General features: G+C 45.5%; 1 protein-coding gene across 2 annotated transcripts in view; it reads right to left on the reverse strand.

The window, feature by feature from the left end:
• ACSL1 (acyl-CoA synthetase long chain family member 1) overlaps positions 1 to 18838 on the reverse strand; it is a 42696-nt gene extending 23858 nt beyond the window's left edge. Inside the window, exons 1-4 of one of the 2 annotated variants that reach the window (XM_055708736.1) lie at positions 18717 to 18838; positions 9365 to 9592; positions 725 to 839; positions 263 to 327 (exon numbers count right to left, since the gene is read on the reverse strand). In XM_055708736.1, coding sequence (XP_055564711.1) covers positions 263 to 327; positions 725 to 839; positions 9365 to 9559 — 375 coding nt within the window. In that variant the 5' untranslated portion in view covers positions 9560 to 9592; positions 18717 to 18838. Of the gene's footprint in view, positions 1 to 262; positions 328 to 724; positions 840 to 9364; positions 9593 to 14354; positions 14432 to 18716 lie in introns of those variants that run through there. The other variant, XM_005445354.4, reaches the window with a different exon arrangement.
• Positions 18839 to 19942: the final 1104 nt, after the last annotated feature.

Consider the following 19942-nt stretch of genomic DNA (forward strand, 5'->3'; position numbering starts at 1 on the left):
GTTGAAAGCTGCCAAGGTAACTCAAAAAATTCTGTAATAAAACTGTTAATAAACAAAGTAAGCGAAGGAGATACTCTTCTCCACCTTGCACATATTTGAGGCTGTTCCTTTAAGATACTGTAATAGGAACTAGAACCTTTCTGCAATATTCTTCTACTATTTTAAGACATCTACAAATGATTAAGATTTGTTATACTGCATTACTGGATGTTGTAACAATGGTCTCAGCAAGCAAAAGCATTAAGTTAGACAGACTACTTACTTCTTTATAGGAGATCCACTCATACGGCTGGTTTGGTTTTCTAACACCTAGACATGGACCATTATCTAAAAAAGATAACCAAAAGTTAATCAAAGTTCAACCCCTGACTCCTCTGTCCTGACACCACACTAACCACACTCTCAGTGTTAAGCATCTAGATTTTTTGCAGACAGCTTCAGAAGGCAAACTTTTTGGTTTTATTTTTTAGAGGGGAGACAGGGAGGGAAGCTGGGGAAGGACAGAGGCAACAAGGTTAGCTTAGGCTAAGGAGCACAGCACTGACTTCATTCACACAACTCTGCTTCACAGGAGATCACAGTTAAATCTGCCTTCAAGAATGCTCACTTAATACATTTTTATTGTTAGGTAGATATCCCCTATCCCCAACTCCACTTCAAGAGAGCCCAGACCTTTAGTTCTATACATTATTTTTGAAAATATTGATTTTAATTTTAGACTTACTTGATACTTGCACACCCCTTTGGAAGATATCATAAGCTGTCCTCACATCATCGTAGTAGCAAACCAACAGTTCATCACTGTTAAGAAGAGATGACCTTCGAGCATGCTCACCACCCTAAGAAAACCAATTAGGAAGGTTAGACACATTTGGTTATAAATTAATTTCCTGAAGGAATAAAATCACCTTATCCGTTAAGTTTAGTTATGAGCCTTGGCAAATTCTGCTTGAGACAACTGTTCCTTTTCACCACCAGAGGAGAGATCTCTGCAAGGTTTCCTAGGACATCATTGAAAGAATCAGACTGCTCCCTGCATTACTAAAAACGTGTCAGGCAAAGTCTCATTCCTCAGCTACCTACAATACGCAGAACCAATGAGAACAACAGAACACCCTTAGACAGTCCTTACTAGACACACAGGTTTTCTTAAGAAAAGTTTTACTCTATTATTGCAGGATATAGCATAATTAATTCCATCAAGCTTTCTAAATCACTCCAGCCTCAGAGCTCTCTAGATACAATATTAATGCTGAGATCCTAATCTCCTTTTCCAATTAAGATTACAAAACATAATCACGCTTCAAACTATGGTTTCAAAGTCTAAAGGATTTTAAGGGTGGCCAACAACACCCTAAACAAGTGTTTTCATAAGTAAAATACTCCATGGCAGATTCAATTGGATTAAAGGACTCAATTTTTTAATTCCAGCTTGCAAAAAAAGGTTTCCCCCTGATCTCTAGTTAGAGGCAGTCAAGACAGTACTACCTTGAAGATTAAAATCACCATTTTTCAGCAGGTAAGCATTTATATAGGCTACAATTGGAAGTCGATACAAGAATTTAGTAGTTCATAGTTTTAACATCACCTTTTTTAGATTAACTGATGAAATAATCTCATTTTCTATCAATCAGGTTTCACAAATTGCAGTTACGCAAGTACTATTGGACCACAGTTATTGGGTCCTACAAGCAAGTTCTTCGCAGGGAGAGCCTAGTGGTTAAACAAAGGGTCTTGGGTAAACTTTGCGTAAGATTCCCTCTCTTATCAGTGGTTGTAGTCAACACCCGGCTCTTTCACAAGTCAAATCCTGGACTAACTAAATCTGTGCCTGAATTGTCCATCATCCACAATGTCAAAAACCTATTCATATGCAATCATAGGCCCTCCCCAGCCATTGGCTTATTTTCCTGTTTTCAAACTATTCTGGAAGACCAGAAAACATCTGTTCCACGCAGAAGCTAGATAACCTCCGGTTTATCTGCAGAAGATGTCATATTGCCCACGTCCACAGAAAGGAGGTAGCACATTATAAAAGGCACAGAGAGAAAAGAAATATTTCAACACTGAAACAAGTCTAACTTGTTTTAGCAAAACACCAAGCCTAACGCAGTGCTTGCCACTCCTTTGACAGTAAGCAGAAACTTACATTGTGAACGTGACCCAGAACAAGTTAATGACTGGCTTACCTCTGAAAGTTTGTAACATTAGAAACTCAAGAGCCTACTTGCACTCAGACCAACATCTACCCTATACGAAATTAACAGATCACTAGCGCATGCCTCCACCTGGAAATAAAAACAAGACTGCTTGCTTTATTGGACTGGTTTCACAGATCTTTGATAACCAAGGTCAGCCTCTAGATTTTCCCAGTTTTACCACCTCCTCAGCTAACCTGAGGAAGATCACAGAACCTGGTTTGTAACCACAGTTGTAGGTCAAGTCAACAAGTACAATGTATCACATGCACCATGTTTGATGTGCTACAATTCCCGTTTCAAGTGACATATAATATTCTAAGCCATTCCTTGGTAACAGTCAAGAAATACTTGTTTTCAACTCATCTGAGCTACTGCTGTTTTGCTTACATGCCGTATTACACAGCACCACAAAAGCAGTTTTTGCAGAGCCTAAGGCACTAACCAAATTTGAGGATGAGGATTATCAGACAGACGGCATACTGCTTCGATACAACACTGACTGAACTGTCCTTCTGAAAAAAAACAACCACCAACCACAAAACTCTGTAATAGGCTACTACTGAAAAGACCCCATCAGTTCTCATGATTTTTAGTAAAGGAAAACACAACTAATGTGGGGGTTTGCTTACCCAATTCTTTTTTTCCCCACGGTAGAATTAAGTGAACTTCTAACAGCCCTAGAGTAAGAGTTTTTTCTGGAAAACACCCAGCTCCCTGGGCTAAGACCATCATGAGCTCAATGTTATTCTTCAGAGATGCAGTGAATATGCTGAAGGTCATTTAGATGCCGCCTTATGCTCTCAGTTTGAACTCATCTACTAGACAATACTATAGTATCGGTCCACATTTTGCTTGAGAGTAGCAAGAATGGCTGTTTTAAGAACCTGTCCAAAGGGTCCTTATCCAGAATATTGGTCAATATCAGGGAAAGGTCTCTTTGCTGCAAACTTTTCTAAAAATCACTGGTCATTACAACCACCAAACATCTGAATCTCAGGACTGGAATGTTTCACTGATTTCACAAAAGTTATTTTAATGGGATCTAACAGATCTGTCCAGTACAAAAGTAAGCACTCAAAAGGGTTGCCAGTTTTACCAAAGTGTTCTTAAAGGAGCCAGGAAATAAAATCTGATTAACACAACAGCCTCTCGTTACACATGGAAGGCATCCCTTGCAGCAGCTCAGTGAGTTGCAGGAAACTGACCCGCTACATAACAAATGCTGGACACTAAGTAAAAACTTGGCATTGGTTCAGAATAGCAGCAGCTGAAGGAAACAGATTTATTCTACAGAGGCTTATATTACTCTGTCAGTGCCTGTTTGGGTCGCATAACAGGATAGTTGCTTTTGTTCAAGCCTTGGGTTTGCTTCTTGCTGACACAGGCTGCTCAGGATTAGCAGTAAGGTCAAGACACACTATTGGTTCCACCACACCTCCGAGGCAAGAGACCCAATTTCTATTTTCCCCAAGATGGAAAGTATACTATAAGTGGTGCTTAGGTCACCAACATGTATATTCTGAGGAGCAAGAAATACAAACTAGTCTTCAAACCAGCCATATAATTTAATAATTTTAAGCATGCTGATCCCTAGGTAAGCACACAACAGCTAAAATTCATAACTTAATGGGGGGGGTGTGTGTGTGTGTGTGCGTGAAGTCAGCGTCACAAATCCAAACTCTTACTACTAGAAAATGCTGACATCCTAGTGTTTATTTATATCCTATCCTTCTACATGCTTTAGCAGAACTGGAGCCAAACAGAAGTATTTGGGTTTTTAAAGCAAGATTTAATATATCTGACAGGCATACACTTGCATTCAAATCAATAGCCAAAGCTGTTCAGCTATTGCATGACTGGAATGCTGTCATGGACGACTATGTACTTTTTAGGAAAGACAGGCCAGCAAGCCGAGGTGGTAGAGTCGCTCTTTATGTGAGGAAGCAACTAGAATGCATCCAGCTCACCCTAGGGGGTGGATGCAGAACAGGTTGAAAGCTTATGGGTAATGATTAAGGGGCAGGCCAACATGTGGGACACTGTTGTGGGACTTTATGACAGGCCACCTGATAAGGAAGTCAACGAGGCCTTCTACAGACAATTGGAGGTAGCTTCATGATCACAGGCTCTGGTTCCCAAGGAAGACTGATATCTGCTGGAAAGACAACACAGTTAGGCACATGCAGTCCAGGAGGCTCCTGCAGAGCACTGACAGTAACTTTGACACAGGTGGTAGAAGCACCAACAAGGCAATGTGTGTTCCTGGACACTGTAGTCACAAACATAGGACTGGTTGAGGATGGGAGGGCTGGGGGCAGCCTTGGCTGCAGTGACCGTGACATGGTGGAGCTCAGGATCCTGCATGAGGGAAGCAGGGTAGTAAGTAGAACTGCAACCCTGACTTCAGAAGAGCTAATTTCGGCCACTTCCACAGGATTCCTCCAGGAAGGTCCTTGGTTAGGGCTTTAGAAAGTAGGCGAGTTCAAGACAGCTGGCTAATATTCAAGCATCACCTCCTACAAGCTCAAGATAGGTGCATTCCTATGACTAAGATCAAGCAAAAGGGGCAGGAGGCCTGCATGGATGAGCAAACACCTTCTGGCAAACCTCAGAAGGAAGCTTACAGGATGTAGAAAAGGGACAAGCCACTTGGGAGGAATACAGGCATGGTATCAGAACATGCAGTGAAGCAATGAGAAAGGCTAAGATCCATTTGGAATTAAATCTGGCAAGGGATATCAAGGACTACAGTACATGAATAGCAAAAGGATGACTAGGGAAAATGTGGGCCCACTGCTGAATGAGGTGGGTGCCCTGGTGACAAAAGGACCCAGAGAAGGTGGGGTTCCTGAACGCTGCCTTTGCTCCAGTCTTTACTGCCCAGGCCGGCCTTCAGGTTTCCCAGACCCTGGGGGCAAGAGAGAAAGTCCAGAGAAAGGAAGACTTTCCCTTGGTTGAGGAGGATCACACGACAGATCACTTGAGCAAAACCAACACCCACAAATCCATGGGCCCCAATGGGGTGCACCCCTGAATGCTGAGGGAGCTGGCAGCTGTTATTGCCCAGCCACTCTCCATCATCTCTGAAAGGTCATGGAGGACAGGAGGGGTGCCTGAGGACTGGAGGAAAGCCAGTGTCACTCCAGTCTTCAAAAAGTTCAAGGACAACACAGGAAACTACAGGCCCGTCAGCCTCACCTCCATCCCTGGAAAGGTGATAGAACAGGTCATCCTGGAGGTCATCTCCAAGCATGTGGAGAAAAAGAAGGTCATCAGGGACAGACAAAGTGGATTCACCGAGGGTAGTTCATGCCTGACCAACCTGATAGCCTTCTGTGATGGAATGACTGGCTGGGTAGACAAGGGGAGAGCGGTGGACGTTGTCTGCCTTGACCTCAGCAAGGCTTTTGCCACTGTCTCCCATAACACCCTCACAGGTAAGCTCAGTGGGTTAGACGAGGGGACAGTGGGGTCATTGAGAACTGGCTGAACGGCAGAGCTCAGAGGGCCATGATCAGGGGCGCAGAGCCCAGCTGGGGGCCTGTAGCCGGTGGTGCTCCCCAGGGTCAGTGCTGGGTCCAGTCCTGGTCAGCCTATTCATCAGGGACCTGGATGAAGGGACGGAGTGTCCCCTCAGCCAGTTTGCTGATGATACCAAACTGGGAGGAGCGGCCAGTTCAGCAGAAGGCTGCGCTGCCCTTCAGCGAGCCCTGGACAGGCTGGAGAGCTGGGCAGGGAGGAACCTTGTGAAGTTCAACCAAGGCAAGTGTAAGGCCCTGCACCGAGGGAGGAACAACCCCAGGCACCAGCACAGGCTGGGGCTGACCTGCTGGGGGGCAGCTCTGCGGAGAAGGACCTGGGAGTCCTGGGGGACAGCAGGTTGCCCATGAGCCAGCAGTGTGCCCTGGTGGCCGAGAAGGCCAATGGTACCATCCTGGGGTGCATTTGGAGAGGCATGGCCAGCAGGTCGAGGGAGGGGATCCTGCCCCTCTACTCTGCCCTGGGGAGGTCACACCTGGAGTGCTGTGTCCAGTTCAAGAGAGACAGGGAACTGCTGGAGAGGGGCCAGCAGAGGTCTTCAAAGATGATCAGTGGTCTGGAGCATAGGACTAATACCCTATTTCTACCATTAATGTAGCACAAGTCTCAGCAATACAGTCTCACACTAGTCAGACTTTATTTAGAATTGCTCTTCATTAGTCCCTTGTCAGTAGGAGGGGAGACAAGATTAAAGTGGATCCTGAGAGATTTTCACCTTACCTCTGAGAAGATCCCCTGAAGAGAGATCAGGTTGGGAGCTCTGAAGACAAGAGGGTTTCTTTCAGTGAAACCTAACTGTAGTATGTATACTTTAAAGATCATACTCCGTATCTTTTCATCATGGTATCTACTCTAGAAGAGCTGATACTCTCAGTAACTCTCCATACCAATATTCAACTAAGTGTGCAATCTTTACGTTCATTCAGTGATGGTTAAAATGGATCACTGGGTCCTGGCTTACCAAATCGAAGCTTTCCAGAGATGGGAAGTGACGTATAACAGAAATAAATAGGATCCTTTTCCCTCCCATATAATGTTATGAAGATTTATTACCAGAACGTGTAGAAACCCTACTCCAGTCACCGACTTCATCTAACTTTGTTAGAGGCCAAGGAAATAAGCCACAAGTAAAAATTAACAGAAGCTTGTTTATAGTTCAAAACTGTTACCATTAATGAACAGGTAGATTAGATACCAGAACAGTAGAGAAGAGGAATTACCTTCTGCCATGTCTTTTTTGAGGCACATTGCTTACTCTCTAAGTCTTTTAATATTGTATTGCTAAGCCAGAAAAAAATGTTGACATAATCTGAGAGCAATATTTGATACTTTTCTTCTGTAGAAGTGACAATAAGAAGTGACATAGCTGAACACATGTATAAGAGAATGCAGGTAAGTGAAATTCTAAACAAAAATGCAGTGAGAAACTGAATCCCAAATGCTCTATTACACTCATTACCATTGTCATAAGAGTATCAATTCTAACAGGCACTTGAAACTTGCTTCAAAACATACATTCTCATTTGATTAGTTTGGTACAGTTTACAACATTACATTAAGGGCTATATCTGCACTGTCAATAAACAAAGCTGGATAGATCTTGCTCATTCCAATGTGTTCTCAAAATCTGAGCTCTTCTTTCCAAGACATGCTAATATGCTCAGCTGGTTTTTGAGTTTTACTACTGTTCATCCATCTTCCCATTAAAATGCATTTTCTAAAGAGGCAATGAAAAATAATGCTGTTATACCTATCTTGCTCTGATCAAAGAGACGCTGGTAATTAGTACAACATGGATCAATGATGCATTAAGTAGTTTAGTGAAGTCTCATGCTACCAAACAACGATTTCAATCACAGAATTCAGCAGCGATGAGCTATTTCATGGTAAAGGCAATGAACTGAGACTGCTGTCAAGAATCTCAGATAAAACCAGTGACAAATTGCTTGCTTATGGCCAGTTAAGAGCCACTATTTTACTGTCTTCTAATACAAAGCTCCCCAAATTTGCTGAAGTCTATACCAAACTAGTGAGGCCCTCCAGAGCTGGAAAGCTTTCACTGCTAGGTAATTCCAGCCACCAAAACAGGCTGCTCTACAAGATTATTCTATCCACTACGTGGCTGCTGTCAGGATGGGAAAAGATCACCAAGATAAGCAAAATCTGACCTCTGGATCCTTACTCTACACGTGTTCCTTGACAAGAGGCATTTTTGGCAATTATCACATTGCCAGAGCATATTTGTTTCCCCTTTGTGTACTTCTAACAGCAGACCATTACTTGCTATAGTAACATGACCTGTCAGCAAGCTTACTGGATACCATACTGGGAAGATGATCTGAAAATAAATGGCACTAACTGAACTTTTGAATGGAGGGGCCAACTAATGCTTTATTCTTCAACCTCAGTATCATGAAACATGGCAAAGGAAGTGCCTAATTTGAGACCATGACAGGAATCTGCTTTGCTAAATTTCATGAAAACTACGTGCTGTAGATTCCAAACTGCTCTGCCACATTCATTTCATCAGTTTGTAGTCATGTTACTCTTAAGCACAAGAAGCCATCTTAATTGCATTTGATACAGGACAACCAGATGCAGTATATCCACACAGAAGAATGCTATAAAGGGAGAATTCAGTTGCAAGTATGTATGCAAAAATATACAGTGGTAGTTTCTGACTATCAATGAAAGATACTGCCAGCCTTACAATCCTACATTTAGTAAGTATCTCCCTTGAAGATTACAGCCTTTCAAAGCAGTCTCCTTCCTTCAAAAGGAGGAAGCGCCTTGTGCAGCCTGAAGAAATACAGAGGCACTCTTGAAAGAATGAAGTAACGGTAAAATCTTGACTCTGCAGTGAACAGGGGAATTGATATAACGACTGCTGCTCAGGAAACCCCAGCCATGTAATCAGTTGTCTATATTTGCTTCTAAGCAACAGTTACTCCCAGTCAGACTGTTTCCATATTTGACTCCACGATGAAAAAAACACCACCCAATAGCAACTCTGTCTGCCTCTAAACAGCACAAGATAAAAACTAAGCACATCCAGAGTTTAGCAGGTGGCTGCTTTAATTTCAACTTACTCCATGGCTGGGATCTCTTCGCAGGACTAATATATTATTCCGCAGATCATCTAAGGACAATTAGTACCACCTTCATGCTTGTAACCCAATACAAAGTCTCATCTGTCAGCTATTATAAGCTATATATAACAGAAAAGTACTAGCCTAATCAGTATACAGCAGCATACTCACTCTGACCCCAAGACCTAATTTTATAGGTCATCAGCTAAACACGTGGCCAGGAATTGAAAACACACTGTGCCAATTCTAACGGGCACAGGTTTCCTGCCACCAGTCAGATCAGAAGCTCAGTTTTCTCAGCCCAAAGACTTGCTCTCCCATGCTAGTTACTACCACTATAACTTCAATCCGGTTTTCAAATTTGAAAAGCCAAAAAAACCCGAGAGTTCAAGCCACATTTCAGAAAAAAAACACAAACATGCCCCGAAGCGTATTTCCCACACACTACAAGTTGAGAAACACTCTTATGTTAATCAGTGTTTTGTCTCTCTGAATGCCACCTTTAGGCTTCAAAATCCATCAAGTGACACTTACCTCTACTTCCACAGACTGCATTGCTAAATCACATGGTGGTTTTAGTGCTTTTGGTCTTGTTGCATACCAGTAGGTTGTGAGAGCTGCGAAAGCACCGAAGCCCATCAGCGTATTTGTTGGAAGGGTGCGCACATACTGTCTGACATCCCCAAGTTCTGGCATTCGTAGGTGTCTAAACAACTCATGTGCTTGCATTGCAGTTCAGTGCAGCTGTCCCAACGCTGGAATCTGGTGATATGAAAGAAAGTTACACACAAAAATCTGAACACACCCCCCCTTGTTGTGGGAGTGATATATCCTACTGGCTTCCCACTAACGAAATAACTTGATCTGCCACTACGCAGGCAATACCTTTAGGCTTATGTGCTGCAATTAAGCAAGCAATTACTGGTTCATAGTCCAGAAAAACAGGTGGGGCTGACAGGAGGTTTCAGAAAAAAGCAAAAGTTTTGTTAAAGGACAGCATTTCACAAGTGCAAAATAAGTAGTTGTACTATAAGACTGATCAAACAGTGTCAAACAGGGAAGTCTAGGAGAGGAAGGGCAGGGCTAAAATGTTAACCTGCCTTGATTAACACAACAAAGAGCATCCTAATCCTGTGGTGGCATAGCAGGAGCAGGATTTTTCATCTCTTAAATCCAGTAAAATAAACTCTCTTTTCTACTCTCCCTTCAATCACACACAGAAAGCTCACTTCAACAAGCTGCCTTCAAAGCTGGTAACCTCCTGTAGCTCCTCTGTGCTAGCAAGCTGCCCATTTCTCCTAGCACCATGCCAGCTATTTATCTCTGGTCATGAGGCAGCCTAAAGCAGCATCTAAGGAGGCCCAAGGCAGAAGTACACAGCAATATAATCAAGCACAGGAAGCACATTTGATTTCTCACGTTCACACAGAAGGAAGAGCTGAAAAAGGCTGCTCCCCGCCAGCACTCGCTGACATGGATATTCCACAGCAAATAACCAGCCACGGAAAAAAGGGATTGCAGTCAGCTCAGCTGGTGCTCTCCTCCACAGCCAAGGTCTCCCGGGACGTTTGTCACATGCCAAACCCACCAGCTCCTGCCCACTGGGTGAGAGGTAAGCAGCAGGCGGCCAGCCTGCCCGTGGCCAATGGCAGCCGGCACCCGGTCACCCCACCGCCCGCTGAAGGGCGGCCGCCAGCCCGGCTGGCAGCGGCGCTCACCGGTGCCTGTCACCACCTCAGCCTCCTGCCATGCCACCCAGGGCCGGCCGACAATGGCTGCTCCCTGGCTGGGGCAGGGGGAAGCAACGCTTTCCTGCTTGCTTGAACAGCAGAGGTGCGTTGACCTAGATAATGTAGGTCTGGCCATTTCCTATGGACAATAAAGTTAAACAAATGTCCTAAAGAATGTCGGGATATGTGGTCAAATAGTTAGAACATACTGTGTAACAACACACCACTGCAGGAGACACCAAAATCCAGACAGGCAGAATTATATGCTTATTAGTTTTAAAACCAACCATACCAGGCTAAGGTTTTGCATTTCTATGGGAAAATCTCTAGTTTACAGTCTGCCCTTGAAATCTTTACTGCTGCAATCCGTTATTCAACCAGGCAACACAAGACTTGTCTAGTTCACAAAAAGTCTAACTAGTATTTAGACAAGGATTTGCTAGAGACAGCAAAAAAGCTGTAAAAATTGGTTCAAAGGGCCCACGGTTTCACAATGTTAGCAGAAGGACAGGCTGGAGTAAAGTCATGGATGGGAGCAGTGTCAGGATAGAATCAAGTTCCACCTCTGGAAGGGTCCCAGACCCACAGAGTGCTCCTCAGTCTGCAGGCACTGCCCTTTCCCACCCACTTTTCTTTTGTGGCATAGCCTCAGGGTACAGGGCTGCATCACCTAGATACGCAGTGCGGGGCCGCCCTACAGAAATGCCTTTTGGCTATTTGCATTGTAATACACAGCAGACTATACTCAAAACCCACAACACATCAGGCTGTAGTAACGGAAGGTAGAGATGAACTGAATATGCTAACAAGGAACCTCTTCACCTTCTCTTGGCATAAAAGTATTAAAAAAAAAGTGAATTACCGACTTAACAGTTAGGATTACCATACTCTTGCTTTTTATGTATCATCATGCCCATTAGCATTGCAGGCATGAAAACTACCTCAAGTTTTAACATACACAGATGAACAGTAAGAATAAAAAGTAACTCCGGCAAGGAAGTCTTGGCTTACAAGTTAATTCTGTGTATATGAGGCACCATGTTATGGAACTAGATAAAAGGGGGCTATAACGTATGTAAAGGCTAGAAGCAAGCTTAGCTTTTCCCTCCTCAAGCCTCACAGTAAACACCTTCGACTTAAAACAAGGCACTTGCTTTTCTCTCTGCATTAGTCATGATGTGTCCCGTGCACACACTATGATTTAGGAAGGCAATGTAATTAGAGATACACTCTTTCAAAAGGCTGTGGTGCTATTACAGCTAACAATAACTGAAGTAAACGTGATCATTTTATTCACGTAAGAGTCCCATTGTAGTCAAGGAGCTGCTATGATTTCAGCCTAGGTGACAAGCAAAGATACACCCACCACTACTCTTCATTTCCTTGACCAGTTGTTTGTAGAGCAGCCTGTAAACATAAAACCTCTCTTGAGCAGTTATACCACAAGTTATCAGTTACTTAATGATATGTTTTACTGCTTAGGTTTATATTGAGGGATAACTTTTTTATTATACCTTCTGCCTCATCAGCACAAAAGCCAAGGTTAGGACAGAGTTTTCTCCCAGACTAAGCAATTCCTAGCTTTAACACCATCTGCAAGTCCTACCAACTCTCCATTTTCTGTATTTAAGACAAAGCCAAATGCAACAGGGAGAATAAACTCACATTCTTAACATATGTATCCAAACACACCCCATCAAGAAAGAAGGCTTCAATGCCTCTCATCCTTCCTTGATCCATCTCAGTATTTACTTGGCTCATGCTCCAATCACATCAGACATCCAGGGTCTTTACCGTGGCCAGGGAGCGCAGTTCAAAGCCTTTAGATTGAGACACAAAGATCTTCTCAGTGGAGCTAGGATCTTGCTTGCAGTCCTTTTCCTCAAGGAAGGACCCAGCTAAGTCTGTTCACTCAAGACAAGCAAAAAAGCCATGCTGTCTTCACAGACATGGGGCCTGCGATTGCTTCTCATCCAGACAGGATCTGGACCACAAGGAATAGACTCGGAAGCTCAGACCCAGCGTGAGCCAGGACACAGCAGATGATTATAAGTCACAGCTGGAGACCCAAAGGAAGAAGATCCTTGATAAGTACCAGTCTGTGATACTCTGGTTGCTACATATAGCAAAAATCTTAGAGCAGAACGGACAGTGTCTGAGGTCAAAAGCACTTTCCTCAACACAACCAGTAGATCTTTGTTCCTAAGTTTAGAAACAATACCAGACAGAGAGAGGAAAGTGGTTTTAATAACAGGGCAAAACTGCTTCAGAGATAACTACCTGTCCTGGCCACCTCCACAGAAACAGCAGTTCCAAAAATCCAGCCCATGAAAGCATCCCTCTGAACTCATCATATCAATTTGGTTAAGGAGCTCTGTATGGCTGAGACAAAGCCAACTCTCTGCTCACACACACGCACACACAGCCCACAGCACCCAAGACTCATTCTTTACAGCAGAGCCAGTATCTCAAGGCAACGACCCAAGTTGGCAGGACTCTGCCGTTCTTTGCTGCTCCTACTCTCAGTGTACAATGGGCTATTTACAGCCGGCAGCAGCCTGCCTATTGTCTATCCATAGCCAGACATCGTTCGAGTGCAACGGAAGAGAACAGCCATCAGCTTCTGTATTGCTAAGAAAAACAACCCCAAGAACCAACGGCCTCTCTTCCTCTATCCTAATATTTAGATGAACAGCACACTAGCACTGCAGTGGCCTGCCATAAAGGCAGGTCCACTACCTGGTGTAAAATAAGTGGCTGTGTTATTTCTGCAGCCTCTTACAGACAGGAGAAAGCTGCAAGACGAGCTGCCCATCTCTTATTATGGGTAACATGGCACTAAGATTTTTTCACTAGGATATGCTGGAGCAGGGGATCAGCCACCCATATAATACCTTTGGGTTATCCCAACAGCTACTTGCCATTGCAGTTTGCTGTTTTCTTACTGTTACAGGTTACGCTACACAGCTCCCACAGATCTCTGTTTTACTTAAGTCTTTCTTCACTCATCCTTTGAAAGAGCAAGTGCAGAACCATATTCTAGCCCCTTTATTGAGTATAAAAGCAGGTGCAACAAAACTATTAACAAGAGAAATTCTTTTGAATAAAATACATAATCCTCATCTCAAAGTACATTTATAATCATCTTAAATTTCAGTCAGTCTAACCTGTGCCAGATACATGCTCCTGAAACCTTCTTTGTGCTGGACAGGCACTCATCTGGTTGTACAGTCACACTAGGGAGGTCATCTAGCAAACACCATTTTCCTGGTTTAGTTCTGATACTAGTCCTCAGCTAGATCAACTCTTGTCTGGACGACCAGATAGCCACTAGGTCCCAGGAGGAAACAGGGCAGCATGGCTGGGGAAAGGGACGGACTGTTGTGATATTACACCTTAAAACATGCAACTCCAAACATTGCATGCAGATGCTCCCAGGACTTTCTTCCCCAGCCCTACAGTCAAGACAGTAACTTGACCGTCTTGCAACCATCTACGACAGAGCGAAACTAACCAGTAAGGAAACCACAACCACCCTCAAGATACAGCAAAGGAGCATAGGTAATTGAAACCTGAAGGAGGATCCTCCGTTTAAGCTTTGTATAACACAAATGCAACAGCAACATGTCACCTGTAGTGCAGCCTGTCATGTCATATAGGACATGACAGTCTCTCCTTAGCCACAAAGGACCTCCCTGAACAAATCAAGTACTATTGAACAGCCTAATCCACTATTCTGACCTCCTCTTCCACCTACCCCCCACCATAAAAAAAAAAAAAGTATCTCATCTTACCCAGAATCACCTAGATCACCCAGCCAGGCTTCAAAGCTATAAATCCTTTTAAAGCAGCAACTGACAGATCAACTTTCCTGCAACAGTAAAAAGGGAGGAACTAAAATAAAAAGCTGTTAGCGAGGAATGTATCCCATTATTCAGAGAGGAATCAGCAGGTCCTTAATATTCACCACCTCCAACCCCTTTTCAGCCCCCCAGTCTGGCTTTGAGCAACCACAGGGCATCATGCAGTGGTTCAGGTTGCCTCTGCTGGTTCAGTTGCTATTCCTGCACTTGGGACAAAGCAGGACTGGAGGGCAGCAGCCTACAAACTGGATTCAGCCCCATCAGCTGGGCCATAGGGATTACTAATAAGCAGCAACTGAAGTTAAGACTCTTGCTACAACCTTTAAGGAGCACTACATCTGATATTGATGCATCACTGTCTCCATCTACAAGGGGAGTCACAGCCCTGTCCTCAGACATTTGGCTGTAGGCAAATGGAACAGCACCTGGATTCTTGCCTCTTAATGATGTCCAACAAGTAATCTGAGTGCACACCAATGAGGTCACTGGAGTTTATTCAAGTTCAGGAGCTGAACCACATGACAAGAACCTGCTCAATGCCTTTTGAGCAACTACAGTCCTCCAGCAGCGCTTGGCAACCCTGTATATTAAGGAAAACGTTTTAGTAGGAAGCATTGGTTTGAGACAGTGATCAATTTAAGCTTCCTTTGATGCATGCCCATACACACACAACACCTCACTAAACAGTCTTATCAGTTTCTCATCTTCAAAGGCCACAGAAGATGGTCACAAGTAACTACTTTGCAGCCTAAGTTACCATTCATTAGAATTGCACCCCTACAACGGATTTGCAAGTACATCATGACATTACTCTGTTAATTTAACCTCAATCTAAATACAGTTTAGATAAAAAAAAAATCACCCTACAGAAGCAAACTGCTACAAACTAGCAGCTTTCTTGTGACATTAACAGCTTGAGTAGACCACACCAATTATTCATTCCCTCCCAGGAAAAGGCTATTTATTCAGAAAGCCCAGTATGCAACATCAAGTTCACACACAGCTTCAAGTGCTCACCCAAGACTCTGCAAGAATGAGTTTCCTTACTCATACTTCTGTCACCTGAAGTCTAGCAGAAGGCAACCTGGGTCAGGTACACTAAACCACATTGCATCACACTAGACAGTGTTTACATTCAGAAGGGTGCTTAAAAAAAATAAACATAACCCTTAGCACTATGAGACTGGACAGATCAGTAAGAACTTAGAAGAAGCAACTGATTCACCAAGTGACCTCCCAACACCAGCATCACAAGAAAGATGACTACAAAGCAACCTCTTGACCTCTGATATTAAGATATCCCCGTTTCCTCTGTGTCAGTGATAGTAAGCATTTTCTTCTAGCTTTCCTAGGAAACCAATCCATCCTTACCAGGTTATTAACGCAGCCCAGCTGCGGAGGCCAAGTTTTCAAAACAAGGCAGATGCAGTATCAAACTAACAAGCTTAAGAGTTCTGGGTTTAAGAACAAAAATTCATAGAGAAAGCCAGAAATCTTCTCCAAACAGAATATAATGCATTTCTGCTATAAACCTTAAGGAGTCCAACTACAAAAAAAAGATTTAAAAATTTTCCTCTAACTCTCTATAAAACCATGCATGCTGTTTTCAGTCAGTTTTGGACAAGCTACCAGTACTACTAAGATTAAAATCCTAACAAAAAAGGGAATATTTTACTATCATATTTTACTCTCTGTAGCTGAGTAACTCCCAGCATGGAAGGTAGCAAGAAAGAGCAGAAGCCTTGTGTTATTAAGTGTCCTTGTTGCAGGAGCCAGGCAGGATCTCCAGAAACGCAAGCCCCTCATCTGCAGCCAGGGTTCAGCCTACTGCCTGTAAAGGTCAATGTTGTACAGCAGTGCTTCCTTGAGCCACATGGCTTTGTAAGCTCCCACACAAAACCAATGAACAAACGGTCTCCCCTCTTAATTGTGAGGACTTCTGGGGCGTTACCACTGGCTATATTTAACATATTAAAATATTTAACATATCTAAACTTCTAATTTAGCACAGCAGGGAAGTAGGATACGGCAGGCAGTCTATCCATCAGACTACCAGAAGCCCAATTTATCAAGCAATGTATCTCCTTGAGCCAAAATATCTTTCTCCCCCTCTCTACTGCACATTTGAAAAATTTTGTGCCATTAGCCTTTTTGAGTCTACCTATTTCTACCAAATGTATTATCAGGACTTAGAAAAACAAACCAGAAAACCAACCTACTACTATTTTCTATTGTTCACATTAGTCAAAGCGTTGTTTTCTTGGAGGGGAAAGAAAGAAGAAACCATTTACTCTCTCCCCCACTGGAGATCAACACACCCAGGACAGAGAAAGTATAACCGACCTCTATCTCCTCCAAAAAAATCTCATGTGGTATTCATTTCTACTGGAGCAATGAGGTAGGATAATCAGCTAGCTACACAGACTTCACTCAAGAAATAGGAGAGTCACTTACCCAGCTAACCATTTTGAAGTTGTCTTTCCTTCCATTTTGAATTATTTGCTTTCTTTTTTCTATCAATACCAGTCTTGTACTTGCCCTTGAAGCAAAAGGCTACTTGGGGGTTTGCTTTTCAAGAACTGAAGACTTACTTCCAACCTCATGTTGGCAGATTTGTAGTTGCAAACCAGCATCTACCAGATTTAGAAGCTGCCTTTACAATCCATTATAATCATGCAGTCCACAGAATAGGCCAAGGCCCTTTGCTCAAGACCTTGAATTGAATATGCTACACACAACAGCTACTTATAATTACAAGCTATAGATTTTCCCCATCAGTCATTTTCATATTCCAATACAAGTGAGCTAGATACTCTTGCAGTTTAGAGAATCAGGTACCAACAATGTGGTTCCATGAAGAACTCAGTTTTTGCATTATTAATATTGTTGCTGTTGCAAGAGTAAAATAAGTCTTTTTCAGTAAACTCAATAATGCCTTCTTATACTCAGAATTTCTTGATCCAAGAAATCTGATCCAGATCTCTTGAGCTGAGAAATCTCAGCTTGTGAGTTTGAGAGCATGGTCCAAAGCAGACATGCAAATACAAACACTCCGGAGCAAGCTTAGAAAACTCTATGGCTCCCTGTAAAGCAATGTAGATGAAAAAAAAAAAATATCTGCTAACACTGCGTGGAATAGCTGTGGTCTATCTACAGAATCAGAACCATGGGGTTTCTACAGCAGTTTCTTTAGCTGTCACTCCTTCCTATCACAGGACATGACCATCATATCTCAGACCCTCACCCAAGCAAGGCATACGTTTAGATGGATTACTAGGTCCAAGAGGGTGTCTGTAATACCCCAGACAGCTCACCGACATGGCCTTTAGAAATTCAGAAGACTCCAAGTGTTGCAATTCCTGTTCAACAGGAACGAGAAATGTATGCATCCTAGAACAAAAGCACCGTGTAACCAGGATAAATCCCCGCGCTGTAGCACTGTAAGTCCTACCCAGCAGCAGAGGGGAGGCCTGCAAAGTCAAAGTCGCTCAACCTTCCATTTTAGGCCAGTTTGCCTTACGCTACATATCCATACACGCTCTCAACCGCTTAAAACGAAAAACAAAAATAAAAGCTGCTTCAAGTGCCTGCTGCATTCGTGCCCGTGAGAACAGCCTACTTGAGGACGAGGTCCAAGCAACTAAACATTAAAGCCCTCAGGTCAACACGCAGCACTGCGCTCCCCAGCCTGCTACCTGCTGCTGGGCTCTGGGCACCCGGGCAGCGCCGGGCTTCGCTGCCCCGACAGCGGCGCCGGCCGCGGCGACCACCCCGCGGCCAGGGTTGTTTACCCCGGGCCGGGCCGTGCCGTGCCGGGGGAGCGGGCAGCGCTGGAGCCCGAACAATGCCCTGCCAGCCGGAGCTGCCGCAGCGCCGGGGGAGGCCGGAGGCAGCCGGCTACGCTTTCCTGAAGGCTTTTGTGCGAGGGGAAGCCGAGCCGGCTCCACGGGGCGCTCATCCCAGCGCGGGGCGGAAGCGAAAACACCGCGACCCCGGGGAGGCAGCCTGAGGGGACCGGCGGCGGGACGGCCCCGCCGGCACCCGCCACCCCTCGCCAACCGCCCGGCCCCGCAGGTGACAGTGGCCGCGCAGGCCGCCCCAGCGCCGCGGAGCCGGGCGGCAGCGGCAGGCCCCGGCGAGTCCAGCCCGCCTCGGCGGCGGCCGGGCAAGTTGCGGCCGGCGCGTCCCTGACGGCCGACAGCCCCCAGCCCTGCCCGCCCATCGGCGCGGCCGGGCCCGCAGCCTCGTCCCCCGCCCCGGGCGGCAGCGGCGGTGCCCCCGCGCCCCGCTCACCTCCCGGCGGCGGCGGCAACAACAACCACGGCTGTGCGCGGCTCCCCCGACGCCGCCCTATTTAAGCCGAGCACGGCGGGAGCGGCGTGTGCGTGTGCCGATCCCGCCTCCTGCGCCCGCCCTCCCGCCCGCGCCGCCCGGCGGGCGCTAGGGCCTGGGCCTGCCCCCGCCCCGGCCGCCCCGCCGCGCCTCCCTCCCCGCCCCCGGGCCGGCGGACGGGCTACGGCCGCCACCCCATACCGCTCAGGGCAGCGCTCCGGTGCGCCGGGGGTTGCCACAATAAGCCCTACAAAACCGCGGTGAGGGCGGCGGGCACAAACCGGAGCGAAAGCCCGGGGCAGCGAGGCGAGCGCGGGCACGGCGGGGCCGCCGCCTCACACCTTGGCAAGGCCAGATGACAGGGTGCGGGGGGAGCGTCTCTTACGGCTCTGCCCCCGGGGGGAGCGGGCTGCAGGGGCCCGTGTGGCGCTGTGAAGGGGTTTGGGAGAGGACGATGACCTTGCTGCGGGGCGGGGAGTAACCCGCTGGCCGCCGCTGGAGCTGGTCTGTGAGGGGCCCGGCGGTGTGAGGGGACGCGGTGTGTGGGGCCCGGCGGTGGCAGTGCCCGGCGGTGTGAGGGGACGCGGTGTCAGTGCCCTGAGGGGACGCGCCTGGCCCTGCGCTGCCTCAGCCCCCTCGGCCTGTAAATCATCCGCCCGCGCCTCTTGGGCCCGCTGTGCTGCACGCTCTGCATCGCCATCGTTTCCCGGTGTTTTGTAGGTATTACTTGAGTTATTTTAAGTGTGTGTGTGGGTTAAGGCTATACGCAACATACATAAAATATATACACACATAATATATATAAAATATATATATTACGTATAGCCTTAACCCACACACACACTTGAAATAACCGATTTTTTTTTAATATATGTATAAATATTTTGTAAATTATTGGTGGTACCTATATTTTCCATAAAGGTAACCCCCGTTTCCTGATGCTTCAGTTCATACTGGATTATGCCAGGCACAGGAGTTCCTGCGAAACGAGGTTTTTAGCAAGGGAACCAGCCCGTGTTCACTGCTTAGCACAAAGGAAGACGGCGCTTGTGAAGCTGCTGATAGCCACCATTTAGCTGCACTTGGGTTGAGGCTGGAGAGGGGCTCGGAAATGCAAAATAAATTCCTTTCTCAGGGAAGGAAAATGGTAACGCATAATCCAGAAGGTCATTTGACCTGACTGCAGC

Source organism: Falco cherrug, chromosome 1, assembly GCF_023634085.1.
Source record: "Falco cherrug isolate bFalChe1 chromosome 1, bFalChe1.pri, whole genome shotgun sequence".
NCBI classification, from domain to species: Eukaryota; Metazoa; Chordata; class Aves; order Falconiformes; family Falconidae; genus Falco; species Falco cherrug.